The sequence below is a fragment of the Anas acuta genome, chromosome 8 (genome assembly GCF_963932015.1).
Source record: "Anas acuta chromosome 8, bAnaAcu1.1, whole genome shotgun sequence".
Lineage (NCBI taxonomy): Eukaryota > Metazoa > Chordata > Aves > Anseriformes > Anatidae > Anas > Anas acuta.
Window position 1 is genome coordinate 26183687 of NC_088986.1, and position 22642 is coordinate 26206328.

At 39.9% G+C, this 22642-nt stretch overlaps 2 protein-coding genes and 1 long non-coding RNA gene across 16 annotated transcripts in view; 1 reads left to right on the forward strand and 2 right to left on the reverse strand.

Annotated features, from left to right (window-relative positions):
- NR5A2 (nuclear receptor subfamily 5 group A member 2) overlaps positions 1–22642 on the forward strand; it is an 87260-nt gene that overhangs the window by 8828 nt on the left and 55790 nt on the right. Inside the window, exons 2-5 of the mRNA XM_068690998.1 lie at positions 206–343; positions 1766–1884; positions 3155–3296; positions 5956–6602. Coding sequence (XP_068547099.1) covers positions 206–343; positions 1766–1884; positions 3155–3296; positions 5956–6602 — 1046 coding nt within the window. The remainder of the gene's footprint in view (positions 1–205; positions 344–1765; positions 1885–3154; positions 3297–5955; positions 6603–22642) is intronic.
- On the reverse strand, positions 324–14821 carry LOC137860590 (translation initiation factor IF-2). 2 transcript variants are annotated; one of them, XM_068691002.1, is made up of 3 exons: positions 14574–14821; positions 8936–9036; positions 324–1826 (listed from the first exon to the last, which is right to left on the reverse strand). In XM_068691002.1, exon 3 carries the CDS (start codon positions 1527–1529, stop codon positions 513–515), a length of 1017 nt encoding a protein of 338 aa, XP_068547103.1. In that variant the 5' UTR covers positions 1530–1826; positions 8936–9036; positions 14574–14821; the 3' UTR covers positions 324–512. The 2 variants fall into 2 exon arrangements, with proteins under 2 accessions (XP_068547103.1, XP_068547100.1); XM_068690999.1 differs by having other exon boundaries at positions 14567–14819.
- LOC137860593 (uncharacterized) overlaps positions 15230–22642 on the reverse strand; it is a 38573-nt gene continuing 31160 nt past the window's right edge. For 9 of the 13 annotated variants that reach the window (XR_011099068.1, XR_011099066.1, XR_011099062.1 and 6 more), the window contains one exon: positions 15231–22490. This is a non-coding gene — a long non-coding RNA (uncharacterized lncRNA). Of the gene's footprint in view, positions 22491–22642 lie in introns of all 13 variants that reach the window. The other 4 variants (XR_011099063.1, XR_011099065.1, XR_011099059.1 and 1 more) reach the window with 4 other exon arrangements.

Here is a 22642-nt window from a genome sequence, read left to right on the forward strand (position 1 = left end):
CCCGCCGCCTGCAGCCCGACCACCGCAGCCGCGGGCACCCGGCGGCGCTTCCCGGCGGCCGGGGCCGCTCGGTGCTCCCGCGGCAGCAGGGCAAGGGCTGGCGTGGAGCAGAGGGAGGAAAGAGGAGGAGGAGGAAGAGGAGGAGGAAGAGGCAGCGGCCGCCGAGCGCCCCTTGGTCCAGCTAAATCTGTGCTGCCGTGTCCAGGTGCTGGTGTCGCGGACGGTCACGGAGCCCCCAGCCCGGCCCGCAGCCGCCTTGTCATGCTGCCCAAAGTGGAGACGGAGGCCCTGGGACTCGCCCGGTCGAATGGGGAACAGGGGCAGATGCCGGAAAACATGCAAGGTAAGGGGGGACGGGCACGGCGCTCCCCCTCCGCTCACGCTCGGCTCCCACCCCTCTGGCGAGGCGCCCCTTCGTCCTGCCAAAAAGTTTGGGGCCGCCGGCTCCCGGCGCTGGCCGGGGGGAGCCTTTCTCGGGACGCCGTGCTCGGGTCCGCCCGGCCAGCGGGGGCTCAGCCCCGGGCCGCCCCAAAAACTCTCGCCAAGTTGGCGGCGGCGGAGCTGCGGGGGGGTCCTGCAGAGGACACCCCGTGAGCCGCCCCCGGGGCCCCGAGCGGCACCGGGCTGTCCCCCGGGCGCAGCGCAGGTGGCGGCGGTGCGAAACTTCGGGGGTGGCAGCGGGATGCCCGGGCTGGGAATGCCACCGGGGGGCAGCGGAGCCCCCGTCCGAGGGCTGCCCCGGGAGGGGGCGGCTGCCCGGTGCTCGGACCCTGCCCGCTCCGCCCTCCCCCGCGGTGGAAACTCCGGTCCCGGCCGCTCTTTCGAAATTCTGCCCTCTCCTCCCGGGACCTGCTGGGAAGACGGCGCGGGGTGGGCCGGGGGCCGCGGAGGTGCTGGGGGCGGCCAGCCCAGCCCAGCCCTCTCCTCTCCTCCCCTTCTCTCGCCCTCGGAGGAGGCTCGGTGCCAGGGCGCGGCGCTCGGAAACCCCCTGCTTTCCCACTCGGGTTTTCCTGCGAGGAGGGGAACTCGCTCCCAGCGGCCGGGAGCAGAAGGGGGGGACCGTGCCGGGCCCTCCTCCGAGTCCTCCCCAGGCTCTGGCAGGGAGCGGACTGCGGCCGCTCCCCTGCCCCGAGCCGCGGCGTGCCGGAGGCAGCAGCCCGAGGGTGCCGCTCGCCTCGCTCGGGAGCCCCCCGCCGCCGCCGTCCTTGCCCAGCAGGACCCCGCCAGCCGCACCCGGAGCCCCAGGGGCGAGCTGCCCCCAGCCCAGCTCGCCCCGAGCTCGCCGCTTCGGCGAGTGGGTACCCGGCGGGGCTGCGGGACGCGCTGGGGCTCAGCAAATATTTGCGGGCTGGCGCTGCAAGAAAAGTCGAAAGGAAACGAACGCGGTTACTGTCCGCCGGCGGCACTTCCAGCTTCGCGTCCCGCCTTTTTAAAGCCCGTCCTCGGCTACTTTCGGATTTGGATGAATTCAGGCAGTTGGGGATGCCGCAAACACGGCGCTGGGTCGCGGGCGCTCGGGAAGTGTTCATATTTAGAGCAGGAAGGCGAGGAGCCGGCGGGGTTGTGTCCCACCTGCCAAGTATCACGCGGCTTTGCAGTTGGGGAAAAGTTACGCGTTCCCGTGCAAGCTCCGCTTTTAAAAATAAAACTTTTTGCAGTTCGCAGCGGCGTGCTTAAAGAGCTTTCCCTCTAGACGAAAACAGTTGCAGAAAAAGTGAGCTATTCACGTAACTCTAATTGAATGTGCTCTCTCTCCTTTTCCCAGTGTCTCAGTTTAAAATGGTGAATTACTCTTATGATGAAGACCTTGAGGAACTGTGTCCAGTCTGTGGAGACAAAGTGTCTGGGTACCATTACGGACTTCTCACCTGTGAAAGCTGCAAGGTTCTGTACCAATTTCTTCATACAAACAGAAGTACAGCCCAAAAAAGTTCCAAACAAACAGGAAAAAAACAGATAATTGAAAAATATGGATGTGTAATAATTTGGCTTACTTCTGATGTGTTTCTTGTTAATCACATGAAAAATTAACCACCAAAGCATTTGAGATCTCACCAATCATATTTGTACAGATGGAAAGAAACAACTTGGACTGGTTTGAATTGGAGCTTTATCACTGCTTTTAAGTGTTTTGCTGTTGTAAAGCGATGTAGCTAAAGAACACCTTTCCTTCCTAACTGTCCTAAATATTGATTTTAGTTGATTTATATACATTTAGAGCATTGCTGTTCCCGGAGGATAAAGTGAAAAAGTATTCTCAATACAGAGCAGTTTTGCAAAGTCTAATGCAGCTTTCTTAAGATTTTCCATCCTTCAACATTATCATGTAAATTTCTGGGATTGTGATGACCTTGCACTTTTTTATACAAACTATATACTCTCAGAGCTCACTTGACACAGAGTCGAGTAGCTATTGTATAATTAAATTACTAATTCTGAGAATAAAATATTTGTTAATTTATCTTCAAACATGAGTTGCATATATCTGAATGATTCTATTATACAAAAGAGTTTAAACAGTTTCAAATTTATAGCATGTCAAATTTGTCATGTAAAAATGTTTTAAGTTCTTTGCAATTTTTTAAGTAATGCCCTGTAAAGGAACCTCCTTTGCTAGAACAATGCAATTTAAGGTATTTAGTGGCATGGGAAAATTAACTTAGCACATTATATTTTCATTAAAAAAAAAAATCAATGAGAAGTGAATAACAAGCACTTATGCCTTTAGCATGCACCATTGGGATGTACATTAGCAGGAGGTATTCTGTATTTCTGTTATCTTTGCCATAGTGTTCCTACTTATTTCATATAGAATTACTTTCCAGGGAACACTTCAGTCATTTTACAATTATTAAGAAATACAAAAAGAGCTGGTCAACCTCTCTACTGCTGCTACCACTGCTAGGGGCACAGGAGACTATAGCCAGTCTTGTTAAGCTTTGACGTAAGTGTATAAAACATAGCCCTAATACAGGAAAACCTCTAGACTCTGGTGGTTTTCTCCTGGGTACGGCTCTCTGTAATTTAAAGTAAACCATATAACTTCAGAAGTTCTCAAGTGGTGTATGAAAAATACACTACAGTGATTTCTGTAAAATAAAATGCTGAAACACTGTTCAAGCAACAGAGGCTAACTTTTGTGTCTATCATGCAGGGATTCTTTAAGCGAACAGTCCAGAATAACAAAAGGTACACATGTATAGAAAATCAGAATTGCCAGATTGACAAAACACAGAGAAAACGATGTCCTTACTGTCGATTTCAAAAATGCCTAAGCGTTGGAATGAAATTAGAAGGTAAGCCCTATACGTTTTGCTCATATTGTCAACTATAGATTAATTCCTGAAAAATAAGGACTACATATGATACATACTGGTTTATAAAAAATATGCTATGTATTTATCATGTTTTTGAAGTTACAGTAAAAGGTAACTTTGTGAGTTCAATTAAATTGTTGCTCTCTAAAGGAAATCTAATGAGTAAATGGAAAGTCACTAAAGCCTAGTCAAAACCATAAACTCAAATTTCATATACATATGTTTTGATATTTCAGTACTTTTGAGCTTTTGAATGAAGGGATCTAGATAGTATGGAAATTAGTTTTGCAGCTCTATTTAATGTTTAACCTAAATTAAGTCTTTTTATAAGAAGAGTCCAGATTTTAAAAAGTCATTGTTACAGACAGTGATCCAATTTTATTTCTATTTTGTCTGGTTGTTTGTTTGTTTTTTTAAATAATATCTTCTAATAATGTGGCATAAGTGAGAGAGAAAATGTGTACTTCTCACACTGACCTGCTTTGGGATTAAAGAACAAAATCTCTTAAATTACATCCTATATTTTTTGTGATGCTACACCTGAGATGTTAGTACTAATGAAAGAGTAAGAATTTTGAAGTGTATTTTTTGACTTCATTTGGCTCTCTCAGGTACAGAGAAGAATGAGAAGTGTACAATACCCTTTGAGATAATGCAATGCACAATTATCATTCTGATTAAAATGTGAGACTCATATACACAACTTTAACTTTGATGTATAGAATACTAAAATTCAGATTTCACAGCAAATGGAATTTCTGCTTGACCAAGGACAAGCTTATAAAATCCTTATTTTTAAAATCATACTGAAATCACATTCACCTGACACTTAAAGGAAGAATCAGACCAGTAAGAGATACAATAAACCTTTAACAGAACCATACAGCATAAGCCCCTGTCACCTGAGTTTGGCAACAGAAATCTGTTGATATAACTGAAGATCAACAGAATACTCAGCCTCCTGCAGTCTGATGAATTCAGCACTACTCCAATCGCCCACGAGACTCAGCACTGACACTGCACTAAACATTCTGAATCCCACAGTCTTCCAAATTCAAACAGTAAAATAACAGTAAAAAATCCTTTTCTCATTGTTGACATAAAGAATGAGGACAAAATACCTGTAACTACTGCTACTTCTAACACCTCTCAATTGCTGACAATGATATGGGACTGAATTTTGTGCTTCTGCAATTACAAGCAATACACCCTAATATCTGTGGGAGTTACATGAGAGTATGTGCTAATAGAATTTGGCTTACAGTTAATTCTAGAATACTTGGAAGGATACTGTATATACATGTTTAAAGTTAATTACATTTAGCAGCATGGTGATTTATTTTAAATTCCTGCATTTCACTCAATATCAACATTCAGCAGCAATAGTAGAAGCATTTTTTCTACAAATGTAAGTAAAGTACATGTATTTTTAAAGATACTTTTGAAATGTACTTTAACTTCCTTAGCTGTACACACACAACTTTTCCTCTATTTAGAAAATCAGAAGAATGCGTACTTCCATAACTGTAAATGTTTGTGACATTTATGTGTATTTCCCTGATAGTGATATATATAGCCTTAAAGTCTAGTTCATAAATTACCATGGACCAAAAAAAATCATTAAACGTTAAAGTCCTTATGATAATGTACAGTATTATGCGTATCTAGCATTCATAATAAATTTTTAATGTTCTACTAATCCCTAAGATAAAAAGCTCAAGAACTTAACCTCCAGCAATCTCAGCAGTCTCAACATGTCACCAGGTTGTCAAAGGTTCCTCTTTCCATCTAATTGCCGCTGGGCAAGGTGGGCTTGGTGGGAGCTCCTCGCCAGACCATTACATATATACCATGGTGACAGACACTGCTGTGACAGAGACCACCAGTATGATTCCCAAGGCAGCTGTTGAAGTGGATTTGTTTTAATTATTCCTAATTCCGGAGATATTACAAGCCAGAACAGCGCCAATAGTTTCCGTGTCACTTCCACCTTCCACATGGAAGGCAGTGAGCTGACAGCTTTCTCTCTGCACATTCCAACTGCAGCTAAACATTTCTGTAAAGCTGTTCAGATATCTAGATTTTTTTTTCCAAGTTCTACACCAATTTGAACAGAATCCTCAAAAGAAAATATTTCCTTTTTTGCCAAGAAAAACATATTCCCCTTTGTGACTACTGAACATTTTACAATTTACGTTTCAGATGTTTTGCTGCAGTAGAAGGCAGTAATAGAATGATTATAATGAGACAGTGGGGTCCACTGGATACATCTCAAATTTTGGACATCAGCCCTTGTTTCTTAATGACATAGTAGCTTGACAAAATCAAATATACATTGAAATCTCCACATGATCCTATAGTAGGTGTGAAATTCCTGCAGCCAACCATTGTGTTTGTCCCTGTCTCCTAATCAATGTAAAGAGCAGTTCTTTCATGTTAGTGACATGCATGGTATATTTAAATTACCTGAAAAAAGGGACATTTAATAATTTTTTTTCCTTCAGGAACAAAAGTACTACTTTGAAATTGAAAAAAAATCATGCAGTTACATTTTTACATTTCTGCTCTGTCTTACTATGTTTCTTTAAAGAATGTTGATTTCAAGTTTTCGTTACGATGTACTTCTCTCCCCTGACAGCTGTGCGAGCTGACCGAATGCGTGGCGGTAGAAACAAGTTTGGACCAATGTACAAGAGAGACAGGGCACTGAAGCAGCAGAAGAAAGCTCTTATCCGAGCAAATGGACTTAAACTGGAAGCCATGACTCAGGTGATCCAAGCAATGCCAACTGACCTGACAATATCCTCTGCGATCCAGAACATCCATTCTGCCTCCAAAGGCCTACCTCTGAACCACACTGCCTTGCCTCCTACAGACTATGACAGAAGTCCCTTTGTAACCTCTCCGATTAGTATGACAATGCCACCCCACGGCAGCTTGCAAGGTTACCAAACATATGGCCATTTTCCAAGCCGTGCTATCAAGTCTGAGTACCCTGACCCTTACACTAGCTCACCAGAGTCAATAATGGGATACTCATACATGGATAGTTACCAAACAAGCTCACCAGCAAGTATTCCACATCTGATATTGGAACTCCTCAAATGTGAGCCAGATGAGCCACAAGTCCAAGCTAAGATCATGGCATATCTGCAGCAGGAGCAAGCCAACAGAAGCAAACACGAGAAGCTCAACACATTTGGGCTTATGTGTAAAATGGCTGACCAAACCCTCTTCTCCATTGTCGAGTGGGCTAGGAGTAGCATCTTTTTTAGAGAACTTAAGGTAGGTAACAATCTTACATTATATTCAATTAAGAACAAAAGATAATTTTTACAATGTTGTTCTTTGAGCAAGAGAGTATGGTTTGTCTTCTTTTTTCCCCCCAAGCATCTCTAATTTATTTGGCTTTAAGTAGACAGATAATTATGAGGAGAAATTTGTACCCGTCTTCCACCTGAGCCTGTAATAAGCTGTATCAAGGAATTTCACATTTCAGTTCCTCTCTTCTGTATTTTACTACTTATCACAACTGTTATTAACCTCCATAGGGACTAGCATGAATTTTACTCCTTGTCATCCTTTCTCTCTGACTTGTATTCCGAGCTGTAAGCATACCTGTTACACCATTCTACACTCATTTACAAACTTACCATCTCATTTAACACAGAATGGAACCCTACTTCTGCCATCTGCGTGGACTCTATGTGTATGACCATATTGGAATATTAACTTTCTCACTGGGATATTAGTGTGCATGTGTGTGTGTAGTTAGCCATGAAGGCTAAGTCCTAAGCAGGGTACACACAGAACAGAAAGCAAGGAGGAAGAAAATTACCTTAAGGACTTCTTTTGGTTCTCGTCACTACTGATACATCGGGGATTCCTGTAATCTACACTAGTTGCAATGACCTTTAGGCTCTTATTTTTATTGGTGCACTAGGAAGTGGGACTACCCAATAAATGCTTATGCACAGCTCTCTGGTGGCCAGAAATTCCCCCATATACATTCAAGGTTATTCATTAAGGCAATTTTGTGGTTTGTTGTGGTCAGCTCTGACACTGAAATATTAAGCCAAAAATTTGGAATCAGACAATAGAGATAAACTAGTTTTTAACCACTCTCTCAATGTAGAAGTTAGCTCTAGAATGAATAAAAGATCCACCTAAAAAAAAAAAATCACCACATATGTAAATTACATCTGAATTTCCCTATTGCATTGCCAGTCACTGAATATCCTCCTGCAACAGGGAGATGTTTTTTGCCACAACTATTTGCTGCCAAACTCTGTAAATTTGTGACCACCCATAACTTTTTAGTTACTCTTGTGTAACGAAGGGAAAATAATACAATATCCAAATACAAGAGTTACTGTAGAAGTTCACTGAGAATTGAATCTATACTTATCGAGCACAGAGGGGATCTTATTAAAAATCTGCAGTCAGGATGCTTGCCACAACAGAATTTCCATCATAACCATAATGACGCAGAGATGAAATAAAGCCCATGATTGCAAGAAAAGCAAGCTGTGTACGTTGTATATACAATGCCAGCTTCTTTCAAACTTTTCCATACAAATAGTTGCAGGAACCATTATAAGCTCAGCATAAATAAAGAGAAATAAGGGACAAAGCTTCCTCAGAAGGGAAAGAGAAGTTGGATTAAAAAGGGAAGAAAGCTGTCACATCTTAGTTTGCTATTTGCTTTTCGTAATTTTATAGTAAGCTAAGCTGCTCATTTTAAGTAATTTAACAATTAGAATTACAGCACATTTCCAAGAGACTATGTCCTAAAAATCGGGGACCAGATCTTTCAACCCATACAGTACTTTAGTCTGGAGTAACCATTTTAAAGATTACCAAGATTTCCAGAAGATACTGTTCAGTGTAAGAATTAAGTTAAGATCTGCCTTAAAAATCACAGGTATGATACAAGTGATAATATGAAAAGATACTTAAGCAACATTTACTTTTTATGGTTCTATTGCTTAATCTGTAGGCAGATTTCATATGCATTCAACATGCTATGCTGGTAACAGTTCTAGAGATGGTCTTTACCTCCAAGCTCAGGCTGGTTGATATTCTTCAACCAATGCATGCTTACTACTACAGACATAAAAGACACGGAAATGTTTTTCATGAAAGTTTTGATCAACTGCTCCTAACTCTGGTAGAACATGTATACTACCACACAAATACAGACTTCTATAAATACGTAGGTTCTAGAAATTCACTACACACAAAAATGGCCAGTGAACTTTTTCCACACATTTATGGGAAGCATCAGTTTCATCATATATCCATACCCTTATATATATACACATACATACATACATATATATATATATATATGTATACATATATATATATATGTATGTATATGTGATTTTTAATTGGATGAGCTCTACTAAACTGCACAGCATTCCAGAACAATGTCACCACATTTGGAAATCCATCATTTAGGGACCAGATAACACAACACTAGGAACCTTAAACTTCAACTTCAAAAACATGAGGTTCTCAAAACACATTTAGATTAGACTCTACATTGTTAACTGCACCAGGTAACACCATCTCTTAGCAGCAGAGAATCAGAATTAAACAAAGAATTTCCAAACCTTTCTTGAATATGGCCCTCTTCTGTCCATCCATGCTGTCAGCTCCTTCTGATCATGTAGAAAAAGCAGCTATTTCAGATTACTCTGGAGGACATGAATACCTGTGGAAATTAAAAAAAAATAAACGAAGTAAATGACAGATTTTAAATGAAGAAGGAAGGGAAGAGGCAGTTGTGTGGAAGAAACAGCTAGATTTTCAAATCAGCTAACTTTGTTCCCTACCTACACACGGCTGAGAAGTATGTATTTGCTTGAGAAGACACTTTCCTGTTCTTACTTGTCTATACAAAGACTACATCTTCAGATGTCTTCCAGATAAGATAGGTGCATTAGCAGATTTGACACTAAATTTTTAAATGACACAAATAATGAAAGAATAAAAAGGTATACAAAGGTAGGTCATATGAAATTTAGAATGATTTTGTAGTAGCAAATTATTTCCTTGCACAACTGGCTGTGAGTTACCGAACAGTATGTACACAATTCTATTCTGTACCCTTTCACTTCATTCTAAAGAAAGAAACGTGTAAGACTAGCTTTAATTCATATAAAAGCACAAACATTTTCCTTTCTCCTAGACACTTGGGCATTTGTAGCTAGCAGAGGTCAGGAGGTATAGAAAGGGATGAAAAAATGTTGTCCCAGACTATCAGTGGTTTAAGCCATATTTAGCCTAGATATAACCTAAAAACAAACAAAAACATTGAATTACAGTTTTAAAGCTTTTTCTTTTCTTTCCATTTTTCTGAAAAATGATTTATTATTATTTTTTAATCTCAAGTGATACTAGATGTTTTAAAACAACTTTGTTTCATGAAGCTTTTATCAGCCTCTGTTTATCACAATTTTCACACCTGTTGCTCTACAAATTGTCAACATGTCTTTTGGAATGTGTTAGGCATATAGCATGTACAAAGTCAAAATATTCATCAGCCAGAACTAGCTGCAAAGTACTTCTAAAAAAGTACATAATGTAATGCTTATACTTGCTAAAGAGCAGATCCTTCTATATTCATATTGGATATCAGAAATTAACAGAAGTATTAGTGAAGTAAACTACTGAGAATGAGTACCAATGCCAGAACAAGATCCAAAGCAGACAGCTGCAATCTAGTAACTTTGACTTGAACACCTGCTAAAATCTCAAACATACATCTATCTTGTGAAATCAGGGTGCTCTGTCATTAGAAATTACATGAGAAATTCTCTTTTGACATCACATAATGCTTACTTACTCATCAAGAGAAATGTTTCTGTATAGTTCTTTAGACACAGATGAAATAAGAATATAGAAGCAACATGCCAGTAAAATAGTGAAGAAGGCCTTTGTCGGCTATTTTCTGGAGTTGCTGAAAGCTCAGTAAATATAAAAGAAAGATATATCCATCTTATCCTTAGCTATGAAAACTCAGGAATGCCCTGGGGATGCTAGATTTGTAGCCAGCTGTCTTAGTCAGGTGAAAGGTCTTTGTACAAAGCTAAAAAGAAAATATTGCAAGAGTTTCTAGAGTCCAAAGGTTACCTGGCCCCAAGAAAGGATGCAGACAGTTCCCGTGGACTGGTCTTTCCTCATCAGCTCACATCAGGGAAAATTCAACAACTACTTCCAAAGTATTCCTTAACCCATAAAAGAAAGCTGTCTTTGCTTGGGGCAGAAGAAAACAGAACCTGCACTGGAGAACGGTCCTCAGAACACTTTCTTGTGACAGAGGATCAGAAAATTCACTAAATATAGATAATTACAAAAAAAGGGCTTAAATAATCTGCAACTCACAAAAAAAAAAAACTACTTTGACTTATTTGGCTATTTTAGTGAGGATGTCATAGGTCAAAGTACTAGGTGAGCACAAGCCCAATTAGTGAATGATTGCAGGAAGAGCCAGCATACTTCACATTAAAGAAGCTTATCCTAAAACTATTCACTGAGTTTGCAAATTGATTTAGGCCATTCACTGATGTCAGACTGTATCAGTTCTGGGATAGACTCCTTGCTATACGTACAAATTTGTCTGTGCTTGCATTAGCTGTAAACGTGGCCTTCAAAGAAACAATGGTTTAACCACATATCTCAAAAGAATCCCATCTTGCAGGACTTCTACTGTACAATGGAAACAGATGTTTTGGCAGCTAAAAAGCAAACACATGCCTAGTTTTGTATTACATATCCCTTGTAAGTACAACTACATTAGCAGAGTTTCAAATTGATACTTAAAGCAGTACAAACTTAATGTGAATAGGGTCAGCAGAACTACTGGTGTCTCTCGTAATATGCCTTTCGATAACTACAGTAATAATAGCCAATACATCACGGTTAATTTCAAACTTCGGTCTTCTTGAAATTAAATGGCAAGGAATGCACAGAAAAAAAACAAGAATTTACAGGAGAGAAAGTGAATTATTAAACCAAATGAATACAGATTAGGGGAAAAAATAGGGGGTTGTTTTGTTTTTTTTTTGAGAACAAGTATCAGTAGTGGAATACCTTAAAAGTTCTTCTTCAGGGTGATGAAAGGTTGATACATTATTTAGACTTAAGTAATCAAAGGCAATTTGATAACTTCAAGTGCTTTTGGACTTTGTAACACACATTTATCAGGACAGGAAGTGTAACTAACGTAGCTGATGAAATAAAACTGTAGTGTTCTTTTAGTCAGGGAAGCAGCCAGAAACTGAGGTTCAAGATTGCCCTTCGTGTCAGTAGTCAGACTAGTGAATATGCTGTCGTATGTAGTTACTGATTTTTGGTCTGGTTTGAGTGCATTTGGATCTGAAAAAAAAAATCACCATTTTCCTCAAACATTAAAAAAAATGTCAGGGTAAACGGAAAAGTATTCCTCTCACACAGCTAATGTTCTTTGCATTAGAATCATTAATTTAACTAAATATTCTTGGATTGTGAAAGACAAGCATTCATAACAAGTATGTTTTGTCTGAAATGTGGAAAGTAGTAGTAAAACAATCGCTATGGAAAGATGCCTCAGCACAAAAAAACTGTGTTTAATGAAGCACAGGATTATACCTGCCACCCTACTGAACCTCGTAGGGGAACACTCTGTTGGAAGTTAACTTCATGATCATCTTCTTGATCTCTTCTGAACAAAGGATGTGACTAAATGCAGTATTTCAGCATACAGGCATGCCATTTTGTAGCCTTCCTAAACAGCTTGTTCACTGCTAAGCCTCTGGCACTTTTTCTAGGGGTAAGAAGAAAGACAACATTCTCCTATGTCCATTCATGTCAAAGCTGTGTACTTTCCTGCTACCAGAGGTGACAACATGGTGGAGTTAGATTGAATTCAGCCACCCTGGATTTAGTCACTTTTCCATCTGATGTCTGATGTTCAGAATTGGGCTGAGACTATGCAGTCATGCTTCACGCAGGTGTTTTGTTTGTTTGTTTGTTTTAAGACCTACAATTGAGTGGATTTGCCATTACAAGTTACTTTTTTTCCTTCAAAAGTGTAAGTTTCCAATTAGAAGCACAAGACAGCGGTGAGCTGCACCAGTAGAAAGATTAACCGGGTATACTACCAAATGCATATCGCATTTTTGTAGGGCAGTATGAAGACAATGCTGTTCAGAGCTCACACGCTGTGGTTAGTTCAAGATAATACTAAATTCTAATAATGAAAAGTTGCACTGATGTTACTATAGCCTATTGTATTCTCAGAACACTACTTTAAACTGTTATTTTCTGCTGCGATGATTTGATATTTTTGCTAAATGCTAGAGAGAATGTTACACATTAAACGCAAAGAAAAAATAACTCCTCTTGGAGTTTCTCTTGGAAAATAATGATGTATTTCAAATTTTGCTCCAGACTGTCAGTTTTATTGGTAAAATGACAGACTTTCATTTGCAAAGAACTCTTTGCCATGTTTCTGCCACAAAAATAATGCTATTTGCACCACCACAACCCCCCTTGAAAATTAAGGCATTTCTTAGAACCAGGCAATAAATCTTACTGTGGGAAGAACATGACTCTACTCTGTGGAAGTTGTTCATTCACATCCAATGATTTTGTATGATACATGTATCGCTCTGATACAGTGCATATGTATATTACTCTTATAATATTTCTGAAGGTTTGCCTCTATACCAAGGTTGTTTAGATTTAAGAACATTCGTCTGCTAACCTGTAGACTTCAGGATCACCTGCAGAAAGGATGAAATCCCAGCCATAGTGTTGTCACTTACAGACTTCCTATCAATCCTTCTAAAAGCCTATAATATAAAATCATATTATTTTATAATTTCATACATAAAGATAAGCTGCTCCACATCAAGGGATGATCACCTTTATATATACAGTACTGTGGAGTCAATAGCTTTACATAATCCACTCAGCTCTAGGCCTGAAAAATACTGACAAAGTGATAACAAGAGTTGAAAGAAGGGTGATTTATGAAGAAAGATTAAGAGATTCAAGTTTCCACAGCTTGATGAAACAACAAATACAGCCATATAACAACCGTGTAGAAGCACAACACCTGAACAAAACGGACTTCAGCCAGCGAGGAGCTGCGCTTTACTGGTTGTGGCACTAACAAGATGGCTTCCGCCATATCCAGTCAGACTCACTACTGGAGGAAAGGCCTAAAGCTGAGAGCTATCAGGTTGTACTTTCAGGCTGAATGCACTCTACAACCTTATAGTCACAGAAGCATAATAAAACACTTAACTCTTTTCAATCTCTGATATTAAAATTATTATGAAATTATTGTTTTACAGCTACATATTGAAGCAGTAAAAGTCAAGGCATAGACTGCACTAAGACTTCTTAGTCTGGTATTTCTCAGCTCCAGACTTCATCCAGTGTGCATTAACATGCAGATTTTCAGCTACCTAAAACAGAATAGACTGCTTCCTTCCAAGGAAGCATGTCATTTTATGGTACCCAAAAACATGGCCATAGATTTTTTGTTTTGTTAGTTTTGGTCATGTATCAAACTATCGCAGTTTGCTCAATTTCATAGCCTCAGGTTACAAGTATTTGAATCCATGCCAGACTGCTTTTAAAAGGAAGTAAAGATTAATTTCATGCTCTGCAAATAAAATGTAGTTGCTTATTTTCTTCACTACAAGCAAATATAGAAAAAAATCAGCCTCAAAAAGGGTGGGTTTTGGTACAGGAGGAAAGCATATTTCAGCAATTAATTTAAATCTGAGAGCAATTCAGGAGATAGCCAACTGAATAATAAACCTTTGGCTTGAACGTCATTACAGACAATCCAAAAGTAATGACTATGCCCAAAATCTGGTACTCTATTAAATGTGTACAGTACCAAAATTTTATTAAAGTGACATACAAAGCACCTATCTATTTCTGCGCTCCCACTTTTCCCCACACTTGGATGGAAAGATCAGTTAAAAGAAAACTGAAACATAATATCATTATCTTTAGAACAGCTTTTAGCAGTCTTCTGTTTGTTTTTTCTTCTAATAAGAATCTTACGAATTACCACGTTTCCAACCATTTCAGCACACTAACAGAAAGCAGCTTTATTCAGACTAATTCACAACACACTGCATTTACACTCTATTTTACCCCATCAAAAAATTGACATGAAGCATTTGCATTTTTGCCCAGTGGTGCCAGTGCTGTTTTAATACACTAAGCCTGGTACCTACCATACACTTCAAACTGCTAGCTCTCTCCTCCAGGTCTTCGGCTTGGATGAGGGCAGGGGGAAGGCACCACTCTCCACACATGGAAGGCAGCAGGCACTGCCCCTCACAGCCACTGGGCATGAGCCTGCTGCCCCACGTGCCAACCAGCACAGGCCTCAGAGGGCTGCAAGGTCAAGGAATGAGCCAAAACAAGGAAGCAACTGAAGGAGCACTTAAGGGAAAAACCCCACAAGACAGCCTAAAGGAAAACATGGCCTCAGCTGGAGCATAAATGGTGCCACAGATTGGGGCCAGGTGGGACCGTTAGGGCCTGAGGGCCCTCTTGCACCAGGCCGGGGAGCCTGCCCCACCTGCTGGGCATCAGCACCTAACGCCAGGTGCATAAACCTAAAAATACTGTGAAATTAAGGGTCAAAACTCAGCCTCTTCTATACAGCTGTTTTCTCTGCTCTGAGACTCTGTGCCATGTTCCTTTTTTTTTTTTTTTTTCCCCTCTCTGAAATGGTTTTTATTTGCTGTTTTGAATTAAGGACTGAAAGTTGTAGCTATTGCCATTACTACAAACATGTTTGTGGAGCAACTACAGCAAATAAAAGGGCAGATTTAAGAGGGGGTTGAGGAAAACTTGGAGAGATAAAGCATGGTTCCAGTAGGAAGATGAAGCTATAATTTCATATGAACACCCTCGATGTCTTTTTTCCATTTCTGTAGCTGGTAGATGTTCAGTTCCAGGTGGTTAGATAAACACCAGGGCAGTCCAGGCAGATAAATATTCAGTATTGTCCTTTGGAAACACCACAGTCATTAAAGCAACCATTACAGACAAAATAAATAAATAAATAAATAAATAAATAAATAAACTCAGATACAAAATAATCGTATTGCCATGAAAAAAAGAAAGAAATTTCATTTAATCTAATTCTGGAATTGTCTGTCATACACATCACTTAGAGATGGAAAGAAACTAAAATCTGTTTTCAGAAATTCAGAAATAGAAAAATGCTTTTTTATATCTAAATACAGCTCTTCATTTGTTGAAAGAAAAGTTACTTTGATATTTGTTGCTAAATAAAATCTTGGATCAAGTAATTTTAATTTAAAAAATTAGTTAAGGCAACAATAAACACAGGAAATATACATGAATAAAGTGTTCTAAAAGTCAGGCAACTCTTTTAAGACTATAAATATAACCTAAGCAAGGCCACTATAATTAGCAAAGGGTGAACAAAAGAAGACATCCAGAAATAGATGGGGAGGGGGGAGGTTGGGAGGGTGAAATGTCTTGGTTAACCTTATTCAAGTGTTCTTTCCACAGCATAGGAAATGGTTCCAGCTAGCTCATGAGTTCTGTTCGTATTAACTGATTTTTAAAAGGACATTTCCATGTTGTCTGTATGCCAAGGAAATTCTTTTACTGGCATGTTTGCTGAATACAGGAAACATCATCCTGACTAAGTGACACTGGATGTGACGAAGAATTGTGTCTTTATTCTGGTGTAATAGTCAGCACCCTCTGTTTGTCTCATCTGGATACCTTTCAGTATTTATTGGGGAATACTTACTGCAGTCTTGCAGTTTGTCCTGAGCAGTGAGCAACGTCAGTGACTGGTGGTGCTGAGTCATAATCCCTTGCCACTCTAGAAGTAAGTTGTTGTAGTGCCTTACGGGAGGTAGTGCCTGGGCTGTCCAGTCAGCCCCAAATCCATTTCATCCATCTTAAAATTGTGGGGAGAGGTGAGTAACAGAGCGCTGGGAACTACATTCCTCTCCACACGGTGCCCAGAATTCCCTGTGCACCTACAATCACTCTCTCTCCTAAACAGAGCTAAGAAGTCAGTCCTGCGTATAGTGATTTTCAGCATAAGTCAGGTTGTGTGTATGGGTCCTGTATTGCTTATCGGAAGAAAACTTTACTGCAGATGATGAGAAATTTTTCCAAAGAAGGAGTGCAAGTTAAAATATTGAATAGTGCATTTCCAGTTTCACTTACAGCAACTGCAAGTTTCCTGTTTTCTTCTGTACAGCTGCCTGGGTCAAGTGTTTAAGTTTCATTTGCTACGTGCTGTTTCTAAATCCTCTTTTTCTTATTTATTGTCTCTTCTTTTCCTTTCTCTTTCTTGGGAATTATATTAGTATCACAGTCACTGTGCAGGCAGCAGTAACTGCAGTTATTTGTGGCCATGGGCTACACTGACCCATGGTGAGATCTTCACCAGTACTTGTGTGCTTCAGTGACACTCCCTAGAACTCCTTGTGCATACTTTTAGGAAACTGTGATTTTTTTTGAGATGAGAGTTCAGAGTAGATAGTTCAGAAAGGCCTGCAGTCTCTGATCCGTCTTGCTACTCCCATAGCTCAATAAAAATCACCCCAAAAAAGGCCACAACAGTAGCTAATCCAAACTGTCCTTCAGGTAGTAGTGAAATAATCCAGGGAAAGTAACAAGAGATAATTGCCCAAAGTCTCCAGTTCTGCTCCCACTTGTCTGTGTAGTTTTAGGGCATAACAACCATGACATTTGAGAGAATTGCAGGAGATGGTAGGGAGGCAGTAGAAAGGCTGCTGGGAGGCATGAAACTAAATTAGGTGGTGGTACAAATTGCCTAGTGTGCAAGTGGAAGCCAAGCCTAATGTCGTAGCTGATGCCCATGTCACCCTGGTCTAAAACAGTTTCAGTTTCTTTTGTTACCACTCCACAATCCCTGATGTTCTTTATGCCTATGCATGAACAGAAAAGGAGGAGACAGAAAGACTCTCAAACAAATACTATTGGAGTATTGTTTTGATTGGTACATATGTACTGATATTACACTTAAGAAAAGCAAGATCAGGCAGTTTTCTGCCTGAGACCTAGAATCTCCCAATAGTGTTTTTCATATTGGCCACATTGTTAAGATTCTACACAGACTTCCTAATCTTTGAAAAATCCAAAATTGATATAAGGAATAGCATCAAAAAACTATTTTTCTGATGCAGGACTTGGACTGTTTATAACAAAGGGTAAGTAACAACTGCAACAATAACAAGAACAATAACTTTAAGTAAATATATGGATGTGGCGATTATTTTACTTCGTTGAGACCTGCCGTTCTTAAGACACATAGGTTCTTATTCTGCAGGTACGGTCAAGGACAAAGCTCCCTTCAGACTAAGAATGAATTTTCAGTGAGAGCATTTGCATCAGGAAGTGTTAGAACTCAAAATGAGTGTTTATATGGCTAGCTCATGTGAGGACATTGAAAAGCATTTATTTTTCGTTTGCATCCCTCTCCTTTAAGGCACAGTCTTCTCTTCACCAGCGGGAGTTCCACATGTTTTGCCTTTGATTCCCCTGCATGCTAGCCACTCTAATTAATATAAATTTTGGTGGAGTTTCTCACTTCCTCTTTTTCTGGAAAAGAGAATCCTTTTCAGCACCTTTTTTCTGCACTGGCTGATGTACTTACAGATCAGATGTGAGAGCATTATCAAACTGGCACTTACCACCTATCAGGAGTATATCTTCATTTCTTCTCTGTCCCTGCCAAAGCTGAACTTTCCTCCAAACCGAATAACAATTGTTGACATAACCATGAAAAACATGGCATTGATCATTCTAACAAAGCCACCTCAATTTTGAAAAAAAAAAAAAAAAATGCTTAGGTCTTTGTATTTTGCTTTATTTTAACAGTAATAGCTTTAGCTAGCTAACACAGTCTTTCTCTATGAGTTGCTATCATAGTACCTTGATGGAATAAATGTGAATTAGAAAAGACCAATTCTTTCTTCAAGACCAACAGTCCCTAGAGCTGCATTGTGCGACCCATACTAAACCTCAGCCTGCTCTGCCTGAAGTAACCATGCTTTGGATTTCAGGGTACTTTGTATAGGGACACAGACTACCTATGGAGCAAGACTGGCAGAATCTGGTACTTTGTTTGCCCTGCTGCTTGTTTTATTAAAAACAAACATTTGACATTTTGATCTCAGACTTGCATATCTGCATATACAGAGGGATGCAATGAACAGGAGCCACTTTTCTCCTTCTTCGTAAGAACTATCCCATGTGGGTTTCTGTGCTAACATAACCCTCCTTCCAATATTTCAAAAGATATAGAACTTCCCAGCATGATGATAAAGTTTTCCTGTGTTCCAATAATAAAAGTTGAACGTACCAGTAATTTCCAGTTCCTCTGTGGTCGGGCAGCCTGTGAAGACTAACTCAGAAGTACCCAACCTGCAATATCAGTGTGGGAGTCGGAAACAGATGTTCACTGGACAATACAATTTGTTGTCACTGTCGATACTATATGGCACTTTTCCCAACAGAAATTGTTTGTAGCTGGAAAAGAATGTAAGGAATGATTCATGCCCCAAATTACTATGATTATTTTTAAATGTTAAATAGCTCTTGTTTTCTTTTGTTTTAAATGACTAAATGAGGGAGGCATAAGGACTCAAAAATATAATTAGTTGGATTTGTAGTATCTGCGTAGTATTTCAACCAATTAATTTAAGTCTTTTTCATCGGCACAGAACTATTATATTATCAACAAGAACCATCTTTTCTCCTTTAGAATGAAGGTGCTGTAACCTTCTAAAGTATTTGATGCTCAGTATTTAATTACATAAAAAGCACATGGCAGCAGGTAAATGGGACAACACATTTTATGTGTATCTGAGAATGTTTATTTATAAAGGTTATAATTTATTACATTAATATATTTTTCTAAATATAGTAACATCTGTAAGTAGTTTCTTTATGCCCTGGAAATTCTAGTAGGCCATTTGGGCATTCAGAACTGATCAAACATTAAATGAGAAAAAACCTCTCAGAGTAAAATATAATGCCTAGTCTTGATTTCCAAATTTCATGAATATTACAAAAGTAGATGCACTAGATCGTACTCACTGTTAAAGGCAATGGATTAGGCTAGGTGCTCTTTAAATTAAATATTAATTTTTCAGGGATACATCAAATATATGTTATAAAAAAAAAAAGGATGTAGAAGTGAAAATTCATAAGTGAAAATTTCATAAGTGAAATCAGGCCTCAATACAAATGAATATATTCAGTAGGAGTCTCAATGAGAGCTAAAGATCTGACTGCCAGAACCCTTGGATACATCACCTATATTTTACATCAAAAAGTAATGCTCCAGGTATTTTCAAAAATGAAGACATCTGGGATCTGAATTGGAGTTCACTGAAAGGAGTGGCAGAACTTGCATATAGTTGCTGACTCTTGTATCACTGGCAGGCTTCCTTTAGAGACATAAAAAAAGGAAAAGTTGTGCGTAATTACAGGACTCAAACCATTTTAGCACTGTAAAATCAAACAACTGCCTTATTTTTACAAAAAACATGTGGTAACACTTCACAGTAATCCTTTTATAATAATAATTTTACATTTACTATGTTTACTGTTGCAGTGTTTTGCAACAGAGAAGTTTAATGCTCTATATCAGGCTTATGTCAATGACATTTTCAGCAGTACGTTTCTTTTTAACTACTGCAGTGATTTAGCCTCAAGTCCCAGCCATAGTTCAAGTTTTTCATGCCTTTAGATTTAGTGAATTGTGAAATGCTTTAATAGTGGAACCCTATCCCTTCACATGATTTTACTTGAATTCTATGAAATTTTTCAAAGTCAGCGTGTGCTAAGACAATGAAATTAGCTGATCGGGTAGTGTATAGCACGTGTAAGTACTGTGCTGAATGTTTGTTTGCGCTTTCATATGTGTATTTTTATATATATTCATGGATTAAACTGAGTTTTTCATCAACTAGGTGTTGGCAAGTGACAAAGTGATTTAGGATTAAGATGGGATTTAGGCTGATCTAGCTACAGTTGTATTTCTCATTTCATCATCATGCCTGGGACACTGTGACAGTTGTGTGGTTTTCTTTTAATTTATGAAATAGACAAAATTAAATGTCCATACCAGACATACCATTAGGTTTTGGGGAGTTGAAAGAGAAATACTGCATTAGGTCTTCTTCTTTTGTCTGCACCCAGCAGAGAAGTCCTGAATGTAGAAAACAGCTGGGAAACTTCCTATACAGTACACAGCTTGAAAAATGACTTCAAGATTGAAAAAAAAAATCAATCTGATTAGGCTTTATTTCAAATGACTGCTATTCTGGTTCTGTAGTATGTCTCTTGGTAAAATATGAATCAATACAGATGTTGTGTTATCTAGGTGCATTACATCATTTTAAATACTAACTCGACTTACATTGTATCTGGCATGACAGTTGAATCCCAGTAAATGTTTTAGACTTCGAAGGCTTCTTATTGCAATACCAGGGAGAGAATGTGCTCATACAAGGTTTTATTACTACTTAGCATTTAAAAACTTACTAGCTTAAAACAGTCCCTTTTGCGAAGGGGACTCACCATTTTTGATGTTACTGATTGCTACATGTTCGTTTTGATCTGCTGAATGAATTTTGCTGTCAATTTACATCTAGCTATCGTTTTGGAAAAGAGCAGCTTCATGAGGAAACAGATTTTGACGTTTGTGTTGTAGGGAAGATTTGAGTAGAGAGGAGAGCAAGCGCGATGTGTTCAATTAGCAGGAGCGCGGCCCACCCTCCGGCAGGCAGCGCTGGGAAGGCAGGCGTGCCTGGGCCGCCGCTGCCTGCACCAGAGTTAGTTAGAGCGCTCTGAATCTCATCTTTTGATCTCGGGCGATATTTTTCTCTGTTATGTCACAGAGGTCACCTGGCTCATGTGTGACAAACTGCCTGCATAAGTCACAGTGCCAGTGGCAGAGATTTGTAACCATGTCCCTGGTCCATTGCCTTTGAATTATTTCACAGGCCCTCTGCTTTACATTTACACTCTGTCGGAAGATGAACAGGGGAAGGGAGTAAAATCAAGGGCAGGGTCTCATCCTGAAGGACAAGGGGAAACAGGTGGAAGGTTAATGGCCCTGGAGCGTATCCACAAGCCTCTCAGGCTTGATATATGGGCCTCAGGCCTAAAACGGGCATTGGCTTTCAAAGATATATTATTTCATTTGAGGAGAGACATTCTGGAGTTCCTGCATTTGTCTGCTGATAGATGATCCTCTGTCCACAATTGGTTATGGCGTGTGAGTTTTCCTTGGGCCTGCTCCCGTACATAAAAATTTTGCTGAGCTCTCCAACCTTTCACATGCCTTTAAGAATGGGACGTGTGCAGGCCTTTTGGCAGGCTGCTGGATTTTTGTTGCTGCTATTTTCGTAGTTCCTTTTGAACCACGAGGCAAGTGGGGGATGAAAGACACTTCTGTTCATTCATACATAGCTGGACAGGGGTGGCCTCGCGGGGAGAGCGTGGGGGAGAAGAAGATGTCAGGAATCAATTATGCATACGTGTGTCTACAGCCCAGACGGAAGCCAGCCTGTCTAATCTGCTCTTTTACACTGACACATGCCCATGTAAAGATAAAAGCAGGAAAATCATGTATGTGATTTTTACAACCTCTCTTACTATATCTTGTTTTCACAAGGGTTTTCACGTGCTTGAACTCATAGGAAAGAAGAAGAGTAGCAATCCCATGCACTTTTATCAAGGTCCTCAACACAGTGGTTACATTAGGCACCTCCGAAAAATTAAATGCTACTGGCTGCTTCATAGCCAAGCTGCTGAGGACCCAGGGCCAGATAATACCTTCTCACACACTGAAAATCTGTAATGGGCTGAGAGGAGGAAGGTTAGGTGCATAGGTCTGATGCTGCTGGCTGCAGCAGGGCTGTGCTCAGCACAGGGCGTAACTGGCAGGGATGCGGCACCAGCACGATGCCATGCACGGTTCGAGCAGGCAGCAAAGCGTGAGTGGAGCAGCCTGGTTGCAAAGGCCCGGTTCAGAGAGGGAGCGAGTTCTGCATGCACCACACAGCTGGCATTCCCACAGCATCCTCAGTCCCAGCACAACCGCAAGGTGTCACAGAAAATCTGTTTAAAAAAAAAAAAAAAAAAAACAGTTTAAAAAAGAATTAGAAACACTTAATGTACTTTATGGTTTAATGTACCCTACTTAACAGTTTGTTAACCAAGTTGTTCCTTTGATTTTATAAATATACTTGCAGTAACTGTTATAGGATTGC